The 13,311-nt window shown below is 45.1% G+C and overlaps 1 protein-coding gene across 1 annotated transcript; it reads left to right on the top strand.

The window, feature by feature from the left end:
- Nucleotides 1-293: 293 nt before the first annotated feature.
- LOC111952518 (protein fem-1 homolog B-like) lies at nucleotides 294-7,185 on the top strand. The gene is made up of 2 exons (XM_023971265.2): nucleotides 294-1,124; nucleotides 1,335-7,185. Exons 1-2 carry the CDS (start codon nucleotides 877-879, stop codon nucleotides 2,968-2,970), a joined length of 1,884 nt encoding a protein of 627 aa, XP_023827033.1. The 5' UTR covers nucleotides 294-876; the 3' UTR covers nucleotides 2,971-7,185.
- Nucleotides 7,186-13,311: the final 6,126 nt, after the last annotated feature.

Here is a 13,311-nt window from a genome sequence, read left to right as displayed (position 1 = left end):
GCTAGCTCAAAAACCCAACATTAGCATGTATTTCATGAATAAGAAGTACATTACAAATATTTTGAGACGTGATATAGTTAACTTATCTGTAATATCATATAGCTTTGTAATCGTGACATTATGTACTTTAGAGGAAAATAGGCAGGTTTGTTGACTCAGCCTGACAACTTCAACGCGATTAGTCGACAGTCTGCTGGATGGTGCCTTATACGTTGATATCTCTTTATTTCTTGAACATCTCTGGTTAAAGTATTKTGTGCATCCCGGCCTCATTCACATTGTAGCTATCGTTTTCTAGTCGGAGGCATTTAGGAGTTGAAAAATCACTTCCGGCAAGTAACTTGGATGGTAAAGGTTAAATGTAGCCTTGCTCTGTTCTCAAAACATTCACATTGGTGCGATATATCCGAGCAAATTCTGCATTGACCTCGCCTGCTTTAAAGTGTTTAAAGAGGAGGAATTCAAGAAAAGCGAAATGAAACAGCAAGACGTTACTGCTCTCTCATCCAAGTATTATCAAATCTTTGGTATGATACATAGCTAGCTACTTACACGGTTTTGAACGTTTACTTGCTAGATAACGTTAGCGAACCTCAGTTTATGCGTTAGCTCGGTGCCACCAAATATAGGACAAAGTTGCAAGTCGAACCCAAAAGTTAGTACAGACAAATAATACGAACTAGTTTTCATGCGACTTGTTAGCTAGGTGCTGTGAAAGAATGGGTTTTAGTTAATAAACGAGTTATCAACCACGCTCAATTGAGCTTTTCATGTGAGCACTGGAGCTTGTTTCGGTATTTTAATGGGAGGTGGGCTGCGTTGGAGTGCATCTAGTGGGCGACACTTGCGGAGGTGCCGGCGACCTGCTAGGCTTGGATGGAGTCGCTTGCCGGGTACGTCTACAAAGCGGCTGCTGAGGGCCGAGTCCTGACGCTGGCCGCCTTGTTGCTCAACCACTCCAAGCCAGAGACACGATATCTACTGAGTTACGTGACCCACCTCGCCGGCCAAAGGTCAACTCCTCTCATKATCGCAGCTCGAAACGGACATGACAAAGTTGTGAGGCTGCTGCTGGATCACTACAGGGTGGATACTGAACAAACTGGCACAGTCAGATTTGATGGGTTAGTATTCATGAATTTAATCATTCTGGCTGTTCACCACCATGGCAGCCTGGCAGCACACCAGCTCCTTAAATTCAATTGTGTGTTGTGTCAATTGTGTGTATTTGCACTTTATTTATGTTGTTATAATTGTGGGAAATTAAGGTCTTTAATACACTTCCATGTGCATTTGATGATTGATTAATTCTACCCATTTCCTCTCTCCTTCAGGTATGTCATTGATGGGGCCACTGCTCTGTGGTGTGCAGCTGGCGCAGGACACTTTGAGGTAGTCCGCCAGTTGGTGTGCCACCAGGCCAAAGTCAACCACACCACTGTCACCAACTCCACCCCCCTGAGGGCAGCCTGCTTTGACGGGTGTCTGGACATTGTGAAATACCTGGTGGACCACCAGGCCAAAATCGGCATCGCCAACAAGTACGACAACACCTGCCTGATGATTGCTGCCTACAAGGGCCATTCGGACGTAGTGGGCTTCCTGCTGGAGCATGGAGCTGACCCCAACTCCAAGGCCCACTGTGGGGCCACCGCCCTGCACTTTGCTGCTGAGGCGGGCCACCTAGACATCGTTAAGGAGCTGGTGCGCTGCCAGGCTGCCATGGTGGTGAACAGCCATGGCATGACACCGATCAAGGTGGCGGCGGAGAGCTGCAAGGCGGAGGTGGTGGAGCTGCTGCTGTCTCATGCCGACTGTGGCCCGCACAGKCGCATCGAGGCCCTTGAGCTGCTGGGTGCCTCGTTCGCCAATGACCGGGAGAACTATGACATCCTCAAGACCTACCACTACCTGTACCTGGCCATGTTGGAGCGCCACCGCAATCCCGTCCTTCTCATCGCCAAAGAGCTGCTTCCGCCCATCGAGGCCTACAGCGGCCGGTGCGAGTGCCGCACCCTGCAGGAGCTGGAGGCAATCCGGGCAGACCGCAACGCGCTGCACATGGAGGGCCTGATGGTGCGTGAGCGTATCCTGGGCTCGGATAACATCGACGTGTCGCACCCCATCATCTACCGGGGAGCTGTGTACGCCGACAATATGGAGTTCGACCAGTGCATCAAGCTGTGGCTGCACGCGCTGCACCTGCGTCAGAAGGGCAACCGCAACACGCACAAGGACCTGCTGCGCTTCGCCCAGGTCTTCTCCCAGATGGTGCACCTGAAGGAGCCGGTGGGGGCGGAGCCAGTGGAGCAGGTGTTACACTGCAGCGTGCTGGAGATCCAGAGGAACATCGCAAGGATGGAGGCGGCGCCTGAGGCCGAGCTGCACACGGCCATGGACAACTGCGAGTCCAATATGTTCACCTTCCTCTACCTGGTGTGCATCAGCACCAAGACTGTGTGCGGCGAGGACGCACGTGCCCATGTCAACGAGCAGATATACAACCTGATCCAGCTGGACCCGCGTTCACGGGAGGGCTTGTCCCTGTTGCACCTGGCCATCAGCTCCAGCACGCCTGTGGACGACTTCCACACCAACGACGTGTGCAGCTTCCCCAACGCTCAGGTCACCAAGCTGCTGCTGGACTGCGGTGCGCAAGTGAACGCGGTGGACCACGAGGGCAACAGTCCTCTGCACATCATCGTCCAGTACAACCGGCCTATCAGCGACTTCCTGACACTGCACGCCATCATCATCAGCCTGGTGGAGGCGGGCGCCCACACTGACATGACCAACAAGCAGAAGAAGACGCCACTGGACAAGAGCACCACAGGTGTGTCGGAGATCCTGCTTAAGACCCAGATGAAGATGAGCCTCAAGTGCCTGGCGGCACGTGCCGTGCGCCAGCACCAAATCACCTTCCGCAACCAGATCCCTAAGACCCTGGAGGAGTTTGTGGCGTTCCACTGATCCACCTGGCCAAGGAGGCTTTTTAAACCATTAGACAACTTGTGTTCTAGTCATTTTTTTATATATATTTTTTATTGTTTGAATTTTCTATCAAATCAAAATGGTGCTTGCTGCTGATGATGATTAGGAACAGTCGGATGCATTTTGTGTTTTAAAACAATGGTTCCTTTTTTCTGTTTTAAGTATGAATCACAAGTACCAGCAGCATCACCCATATTCTCATTCTCCCATATCTCTCCCACTGAAGTGTTACGGTCTGTGGCTGTCATTGTGACACAGTGGGTGTCAATAGCAGAATGAGGAAATTGTCAGCCTGCTTTGAGCTTTCACTTTCCTAGAGTGTTCCAAAGAGACTACCTGGCAAAGCCAAGCATCCACACAATGGTGACAACAGCAGGACCTTTTGGCTGCTTGTAGTGCATGGACCCAATTGTCCCAGACTCCCAGCTAGGTTCGCAACCATGAAAAGTAGCATTACTCTATTGATTCATTTTGCAGGTTGCCTGTTGAAGTGGTGTTGTATGCAGGTTTGCAATGATTATTAAGGCCCGTTGTTTGAGCAAGTGAGTGTGTGTCCGTGAGAGAAGAGGAGATGAGAAGGTAGTAGTTGAATTTAGAACTTTGTACTTAAGAGTTTGTTTTTTCATAACCAATATAAAAAAAGGTTTAAGAGGTGTGTGATTTTTGTTTTGTACTTAAAAATATATGTATAATGAGCTTTCTTTTACATGAACACTGACTGGTAAAGATGTGCCTTATTTTATATTTTGGAATAATTAGGCCTAGATATCCCTTGTAACCAAGTCACCCTTGTAACCAAGTCACCAACACGTGGGTTGTTGGCCATCCTGACTTGCTTGGCTTCTGTGTGTGGAGACTCCACGGCTTTGGTTGAGCATTGCCACATAATGGCCGTTTTTAAATGGATTCTGCTGGGTTATTGATGTTTGAGCATGTCTTCCATTCTCCGTCTTTTGTTTGTGTGTGGGTACGCATGCTAAGCGAATGAGAGAGGGACTGTGGAGTGTTTGTGGCGGTGTTGAATGTAGGCCTATAGCCTAGGCTTTTCCACTCATGCTTGCAACCTGTCGTTTGTCCTTAACAACTAACGATTCTACTGTCTGTCATTTTGTGTGTTCGAAACGGATGATCAGAGATTTAAAGCTGAGAATGAAAGGTGATTTGATTCAAGATTTTCATCCAAGTAGATCATAGTGTGGTATTGTACAACTGAAAATGCTATATTGATTTGACCAGATTTGACTTAACTGTGTGACCGTATGTTTTTATTTTGGGGGGCTTGAGCGGAGATTGTATGTATTTTGTGTTTGAAGTGAGTAGTGGACTGAGATGCAAATTAGCCTAAAGACAGTTTAACTCAGTGTTTCTTCATCAGTTTACGTTTGTCAGAAATACCAATACCAAATGTTTTGACATTGGTCCAAAAATGTAATGTGTAAATGTAACATTTTCTGACATCCAAGAGGGTTGTGTCAAAATTGGTCCAATGTCGCATGCAATGACCCACATGTCACGCATACAGATGGCTTCTGGATTGAGTCAGAGCAACAGTGGGCTTAAATCTTAACTGATAATTCCACACAAACACACACAACTATAATTTCATATGGAATCTGACCAATTCACCCTGTTGCTATACAGATATTGCTCAATTGTTAGGATTTTTCAATTTCATGTGATCTGATGGAATGTGTGATAACTGGTAGATCTTTTCTGATGGATATCATAGTCAAGGTGTCCTATTTGAGTATTTTATTTTTAAAWTCATTTTTTACCTCCCTTCCCAATTTCGTGATATCAAATTACGATCTTGTCTCATCGCTGCAACTCCCCAATGGGCTCGGGAGAGGTGAAGGTCGAGTCATGCGTCCTCTGAAACATGACCCGCCTAACCGCGCTTCTTAACACCTGCCAGCTTAACCCGTAAGCCAGCCACACCAATGTGTTGGAGGAAACACAATCCAACTGACAAATGAAGTCAGCCTGCAGGCACCTGGCCTACCACATGGAGTTGCTAGAGTGCGATGAGCCAAGTAAAGCCCCTCTGGCCAAACCCTCCCCTAACCCAGACAGCACTGAGCCAATTGTGCGCTTTCCTATGGGATAAAACTGTCTGTCGTAACATTCAATTATCAATTAATTTCATTAATTCTTGCAACATGCAATCAATGATCAGTTCTTAAGATGTCTTTTCCTTATCTATACTGTCTCCACCATGATCTATTTAGCCTGTGCACATATATGACAGACAGTTGTTGGTGGGAGCAGGTCACTGGAGGAGCGTGTATTGATCCTGCTGTAGAATTAATTGCGGCCAGCAGTTCTACCGAATGAGTCACTCAGAAAAACAAATCATGACTCTCGAGTCAGTAGAAATGGTTGTTTCAGTGGAAGGGCTCAGCACAGCAAGACTGGTGTGCTTTTTGGCCAATGGCTAAGTGGGATAAGGGCACCGAGCTGGCACCCACATTCTCATGTCTGGGGTGTGCTGGGGGTCCCTGAGAGATGGGGCTGAAGCAGGTCCACACTGTCACCATGGTTACCGCTCTTCTGGCGTCTTCCCGATAGCTACTTGCTCCTCCTCATCCTCCTGCCTGTTGAAGAAGCCCAGCTGGGAAGGCAGAGAGAGGGAAAGAGTGAAACCCAAGGGTTAAAGCAAAGAAAATCACTCAATCTCAGATTGATTGTCTGTGGGGTCAAGTTAACCTCCCCTTTCATGTAAAAAKGTTATGACCATTCTGTTGTTAGGAAAAGAGTACTGTTAAATGATCTTTTGTGCATGTATTAAACTGAAAGTTGGACCAATTCCAGTCCTTTTCAATAAATATTTATATATATATTTTTAAGAATCCATATGACGAAAATCCGTCACAGTYACAGAGAACTTGAGCCCCTGGAAACCAAAACACTTAACCAGGTGTCTCCAGGCAGCAACATACTGGTAACCACTAGACTTTTTCAACAACATTTTTTCTTTCTGCAAGGCAAGGCAAAACAGTTTAGGAAATGCCTGAGAGCATTTCACTATCTTTCAATTATATCAGTGTTAAACCATTTCATAACAGCAGTGAAAGTGTAGAGCGCAGGTAATCAACTTTATAGATGTATTCAAAACCCGTATTCCACATTTTGTTGTTACAGCCTGATTTCAAAATTGATTTAATGTAGTTTTTTTCTCACCCTTCTACACACACAATACCCCACAATGACAGTGAACATGTTTTTAGAATTTGTAGCAGATGTATTGAAAATAAAATACAGAAATGACAAATTTACATAAGTATTCACACCCTAGTGAATACATGTTAAAATAACCTTTGGCAGCGATTACAGATGTGATTCTTTCTGGGTAAGTCTGTGTTACACAACAGCCATAGATATTCAAGCTGATTTAAGTCAAAACTGTAAGTAGGTCACTCAGGAACATTCAACGTCGTCTTGGTTAGCAACTCCAGTGTATATTTGGCCTTGTGTTTTAGGTCATTGTCCTGCTGAAAGGGGAAATTGTCTCCCAGTGTCTGTGGGAAAGCAGACTGAATCAGGTTTTCCTCTAGGATTTTGCCTGTGCTTTGCTCTATTCCGTTTCTTTTTCTCCTAAAAAAACTCCCTTGCCGGTGACAAGTGTAACGGATGTGAAATGGCTAGCTAGTTAGCGGTGGTGCGCACTAGCAGCCTTTCAGTCGGTTACGTCACTTGCTCTGAAACCTAGAAGTAGTGGTTCCCCTTGCTCTGCAAGGGCCGCGGCTTTTGTGGAGCGATGGGTAACAATGCTTCGTGGGCGACCGTTGTTGATGTGTGCAGAGGGTCCCTGGTTCGCGCCCGGGTCGGGGCGAGGGGACGCCGTAAAGTTATACTGTTACACAAGCATACCCATAACATGATGCAGCCACCACCATGTTTGTAAATATGAAGAGTGGTACAGAGATGTTCACAAATCTTTGAGGTAGAGGTCAAGAGTTTTAGGGCCAAGTCCAAGTCAAGTCTCAAGCACCTTTTGGCAATGGCTTTCTGCCTGCTGTGGGTTAGGTCTATAAACCTAGTAAATGATTTGAAGAGACTCCCTTGGTCATTAGTCCATACTTGTATGAAAGAAATCACATCAGGCACTATTTCAATCAAAATAAATGTCCTTTTAAAATGTAGACAGTTTACATTAATAAAATGACTTTAATAAAAGTCAGTGTCTCCTGACTCCTCCTGTCTCAGCCTCCAGTATTTATGCTGCAGTAGTTTATGTGTCGGGGGGCTAGGGTCAGTTTGTTATATCTGGAGTACTTCTCCTGTCTTATCCGGTGTCCTGTGTGAATTTAAGTATGCTCTCTCTAATTCTTTCTCTCTCTCGGAGGACCTGAGCCCTAGGACCATGCCTCAGGACTAACAGGCATGATGACTCCTTGCTGTCCCCAGTCCACCTGGCCGTGCTGCTGCTCTATAAAACATTATAGTTGCTCTTTAATGTTACTAAGACGGTTCACTAGTTCATCAGTCAATGTGAAACCATGTCCGCTTAAAGAAAATATAAAAAATAAACACATTTCCTACATTATTCTTTTGACAATTACGTCCTTGTCTGCCTATTTTTTGCGGAACTCAGATGTTCTAGAATACTTTTCAGCCCTCTGTATTAAAACTACTTTCTCTGTGTTACAATGCCGCCTGTTCCATGTTATCTGACACCATGCACAACAAAAATGTATCCCAGTATTGACTTGCATTGTTCACGAGTCTCTGATCTAGAGTCCAAGTCAAGTCTCAAGTCAATTGATCACGAGTAGGTGAAGTCAAGTCATTTTCTTTGCGACTTTGTTACAATGATGCTTGTATGAACTCGAACCCAGTCACAGAGAAACACAGCAAGCAGAGGTAAAGGTAAATTCAGCTCTTTACTTAAAACCTCTTAGGGATCCGATCCCATTAGCGGGATCAAAATCAACAACATCCGGTGAAGTTAGAGCGTGCAAAATTCAAATGACAAAATAGTAATATTAAACATTCATGAACATACAAGTGTCCTACATCATATAAAAGTTTAACTTCTTGATAATCCAACTGCTTTGTCAGAATTCAAAAAGGCTTTACCTTTTTGATCCGATCTGATGCACACCAGATTGTACGCGTTCTGTAAATCCAATTTTGAAAAAAYCGTAGCTCCCTGGAGTCTCTCAAAAGCTGATGACATAAGAGGCAGAGGATAATGGTTCTTGATGGWAATGTTATTCAAACCCTGGTAATCAATACAGGGGCGTAATCCCCCATCCTTCTTCCCAACAAAGTAAAAGCCTGCTCCTGCAGGTGACGTGGACGGCTGAATCAAATCAGCTACCAGCGCCTCCTTAATATAACTGTTCATGGCTCCAGTCTCTGGACCTGAGAGAGAATACAGCCCCCCTCTTGGAGGAGTAGTGCCAGGCAGGAGGTCGATGGCACAATCGTAAGACCTGTGAGAAGGCAGTTCGCTGGCCCTTCCTTTGTTGAAGACCTGACCCAGATCCCAGTAATCCCGAGGTACGCGGGAAAGATCAGGCTTGTCATCCCCAGCCGGGGGAACCGGAGCATCGGGAGCCTCCAGACAAGCAGGATCAGAAGGATGAGGAGAGAGCTGCTGGCAGGTGAGCTGGCATGAAGGACTCCATCCCAGAATCCTTCCCAAGGGCCAGTCAATTTGAGTATTATGAATAGAAAGCCACAGATGTCCAAGAACCAGGGGAAGCTCAGGAGAGTCCACCAGATGTAACTGGATAAGCTGCACATGGTAATCCAGAACTCGGCGGAGGGAGTCTGGAAGGCCATCTAGGAATCTTTGGGTTGTCCGAGAATTGATAGCACGACTTTTGATTATCCTTGGTTGGGGTCTGAGCAGATTATTTGTTGCGATTGCAAGCGTAATAAAATGGTGGTCCGATAGTCCAGGATTATGAGGAAAAACATTAAGATCCACAACATTTATTCCACGGGACAAATCTATACAATTAATTCCATTCCCCACACCCAAGAACCCCCCCAATGCACCAACAACCAAGAGAATGAACTAAAGAGAAAAAAGGAAAAGACAGAAGAAAACAGCAAACAACAATGCAAAAACATAATAAAAATTATAATAKATTTAAAACAAAGGACATCAAGGACAACTAAAATCATAACAGCAATGCCTACTTTTCTATGTTTGTGTGCATGTCTGTCACTTTTACATGTATGTGTGTGTTCTTGTATATGTTTATTTGAATGAGAGTGTGTGTATATGTATGTATACAAACACCTGTACGGCATCAGCCTCAGGCAAACCGGCACTAGTTGTAAAAACACTGCCACTTAGTGTCATTCAAATGTACTTTTATTATGTTTTATTTAGACTTAAAAATAAATCATCTTTTGACCATCATGCTCTCTCTCACACAGCAACTCCACTCCCACTTGTCTCCAATTCCACATACCAACCCTCAGCTTCCCTCAGCCCATCCCATCTATCTCTGCTGGCCACCCACTTCGTGTTTCTACGCAACACATATCAATCAACTATGCTATGATGTTTAACGTACAATTTCAATCTATCTAATCGAATAGAATCTACAGATTGCGTGTTGAAGATAAATACTTTTACTACGAGTATTAGTATATTAGTAATTGACTGACCCGGTCTCTCCAGATCTCCTAACAGCACTATTTCTAGGGTCAATTTTAGATCAATGCTATGCATTTTCAGCCATTCCTGAACCTGAGACCAGAAACAGGCTACCTGAGGGCAATACCAAAATAAATTGTCTATTGATTCTGTATCCTCACAACAAAATCTGCAGAGCTTCGATGATGTTATGCCCCAAATATTCTACATTTTGTTGTTGGCAAGAATTCTATATAATAATTTTWGCTGAAAAGCACGAAGTCTTGAATCTTGCGTTGTTTTATATATCAACTCGTACCACGGAATCGGTACATCAAAAATCTCTTTCCAAATATTTAGCAATCTGTATGGRACAGTTGTCAACATCCTGGTCCTTGCCTACTCATGCGGCCAAGTAATCAAACCGTTCCTACAGATCTTGGACCAGGCTAAGAAGTTATGTTATAGTTAATGTTTCTTAAACGCTCTATTTGTGGTCCTCCTATAGGTTGACTTCCTCTGGATCAACAGAGACCAGAAGTCCTTTGAGTGGTTTGTGAGCCACCTGATAAAACTGGAGATGGATCAGGCTGATGAAGAGCCAGAGGGTGTGAGAGAAGAGAGGAAGGAAAGATACTGAGATCGAGGGAGGAGGAAAAGAAGAAGAGAGAGAGAGATGTTTTACCAGAGTAGAACACACYAACCTTCCCTTTCTTCTCCTCAGCCACTTTCAGGAACATGTGAAAGAAGAATACCTTTTCTGTGTAGGCTTGTTATGCCTTTAATTTGATGTATTTATTTTATGACTGTTTACTGTAAAGTGTGATGCAATTTCAAATGCACTTTAAATAAAGTTTGATTTGATTGGAACRCTCAGGCCACTTCTTGGAGATGCACATGTACTGTACATAACCTCTGCCTTCAGCAAGAARGACATGAAGGCCATCGACTTGCAGATGGCGCAAGACCTGCTGGCCAAGAAGGAGAAGAGGGATTCCATCACTGGACCTTGCACTCACACACAGCCAGAGAGGACAGAGTGGGAGAAGGTATGGATGATTGACGTCACCAGACCCGGGGCTTTCGGGGCTATAGCCCCAGATGATTTTGTCTTTTTCCCTGCTGGGATGGTGTAAAACAAGCTAGGCTACACTGCATTACACACTGCAATGAATACTGCACCTGCCTTTTTAGTGTTGCCTAAAACCAACATTTCTGTGTATGGTGGCATTTTAGGAGGTGGAGTCAAAGTGGTTTTCCCATGATGATGTTATTCAGTTATTGACCAGATTCGTAAGCCAGATTCTAGTAACTTACATTTCAACATGTTGACTCAAAAGCTGTAACAACAGATAACGTTAAGCTAACTAACGTGAGGGACTACACAGTCTAGCTAGCAGTGCTGCTTCATTAGCAAACTAGCACATTTTATGAGCAGGATTTGACAGTACAGTTATTGATTATCTGTTATCTGGACACTGAATCCAACTGCTGATTCACCATCTGACAAAGTATCACTAACTAACCAATTACTGTCTCGTCAAGTACTGTCCAAATATGCAAAAAAWTATGTTGGGGAAACATTCTTACACAGGGACACTCAACGTTTTTTTATTCAGGGGGAGGATCAGCTTTAATACTGTGGATAGATTGTTGCTTTCATCATTGAAATTGTCTGCATAATTTCCAATCCCCCATATGTTTTTGGGGTAAATATACACACATATCTATATATATATATATACATACATACATACATACATACACACTTTTTTTTGGAATATACCTTTACTATTCCCCGCAAACCCTACCACACCTCCCCCAATTGGAGTAAACTAATAAACAATAACACTTAGGCTTCTACCTTCAGTTTATACATACTATACACATTTTACAGACACAATCTATTTTGCAATAGTTATATTTTGTTTGTTTTTAGTCCTGGCCTTCCTCTATTTCTGATGTCCATCCAGTTTGATTTCTACAGTTCTACAGTGCCTTGCAAAAGTATTCACCCCCTTGGCGTTTTTCCTATTACAACCTGTAATTTAAATTGATTTTTATTTGGATTTCATGTAATTGACATACACAAAATAATCCAAATTGGTGAAGTGAAATTWAAAAAATTACTTGTTTCAAAAAACAAAAAAAGAAATGGAAAAGTGGTGCGTGCATATGTATTCACCCCCTTTGCTATGAAGCCCCTAAATAAGATCTGGTGCAAACAATTACCATCAGAAGTCACATAATTATTTAAACAAAGTCCACCTGTGTGCAATCTAAATGTCACATGATCTGTCACATGATCTCAGTATTTATACACCTGTTCTGAAAGGCCCCAGAGTCTGCAACACCACTAAGCAAGGGGCACCACCAAGCAAGCGGCACCATGAAGACCAAGGAGCTCTCCAAACAGGTCAGGGACAAAGTTGTGGAGAAGTACAGATCAGGGTTAGGTTATAAAAAACTTATCAGAAACTTTGAACATCCCACTGACCACCATTAAATCCATTATTAAAAAATGGAAAGAATATGTCACCACAACAAACCTGCCAAGAGAGGGCCGCCCACCAAAACTCACGGACCAGGCAAGGAGGGCATTAATCAGGGAGGCAACAAAGAGACCAAAGATAACCCTGAAGGAGCTGCAAAGCTCCACAGCGGAGATTTGAGTATCTGTCCATAGGACCACTTTAAGCCGTACACTCKACAGAGCTTGGCTTTACGGAAGAGTGGCCAGAAAAAAGCCATTGCTTAAAGAAAGAAATAAGCAAACACGTTTGGTGTTCACCAAAAGGCATGTGGGAGACTCCCCAAACATATGGAAGAAGGTACTCTAGTCAGATGAGACTAAAATTGAGCTTTTTGGCCATCAAGGAAAACGCCATGTCTGGGGCAAACCCAACAGCTCACATCACCCCGAGAACACCATCCCCACAGTGAAGCATGGTAGTGGCAGCATCATGCTGTGGGGGTGTTTTTCATTGGCAGGGACTGGGAAACTGGTCAGAATTGAAGGAATGATGGATGGTGCTAAATGCAGGGAAATTCTTGAGGGAAACCTGTTTTTGTCTTCCAGAGATTTGAGACTGGGATGGAGGTTCACCTTCCAGCAGGACAATGACCCTAAGCATACTGCTAAAGCAACACTCCAGTGGTTTAAGGGGAAACATGCTCATGGCTGGCTGAAGGCTCTGGCTGCTCCTGGTTGGCGAAGGCTCTGGCTGCTCCTGTCTGGCGGAAGGCTCTGGCGCTGCTGTCTGGCGGAAGGCTCTGGCGCTCGTCTGGCGGAAGCTCTGGCGGCTCCTGTCTGGCGGAAGGCTCTGGCGGCTCTGTCTGGCGGAAGGCTCTGGCGCTCCTGTCTGGCGGACGGCTCTGGCGGCTCCTGTCTGGCGGACGGCTCTAGCGCTCCTGTCTGGCGGACGGCTCTAGCGGCTCCTGACTGAGGACGGCTCTGAAGGCTCAGGACAGACGGGCGGCTTTGAAGGCTCAGGACAGACGGGCGGCTTTGAAGGCTCAGGACAGACGGGCGGCTTTGAAGGCTCAGACAGACGGGCGGCTTTGAAGGCTCAGGACAGACGGGCAGTTCAGGCGCCGCTGGGCAGACGGCAGACTCTGGCCGGCTGAGGCGCACTGTAGGCCTGGTACGTGGTGCCGGAACTAGACGGTCCCGGCTAAGGACACGCACCTTAAGGCTAGTGCGGGGAGCAGCACAGGGCGCA

The sequence above is a fragment of the Salvelinus sp. IW2-2015 genome, linkage group LG26, assembly GCF_002910315.2.
Source record: "Salvelinus sp. IW2-2015 linkage group LG26, ASM291031v2, whole genome shotgun sequence".
In the NCBI taxonomy this organism is placed as follows: Eukaryota; Metazoa; Chordata; class Actinopteri; order Salmoniformes; family Salmonidae; genus Salvelinus; species Salvelinus sp. IW2-2015.
The sequence above is the reverse complement of the archived record's forward strand: the minus strand, read 5'-3'. Positions and strand labels throughout refer to the sequence as shown.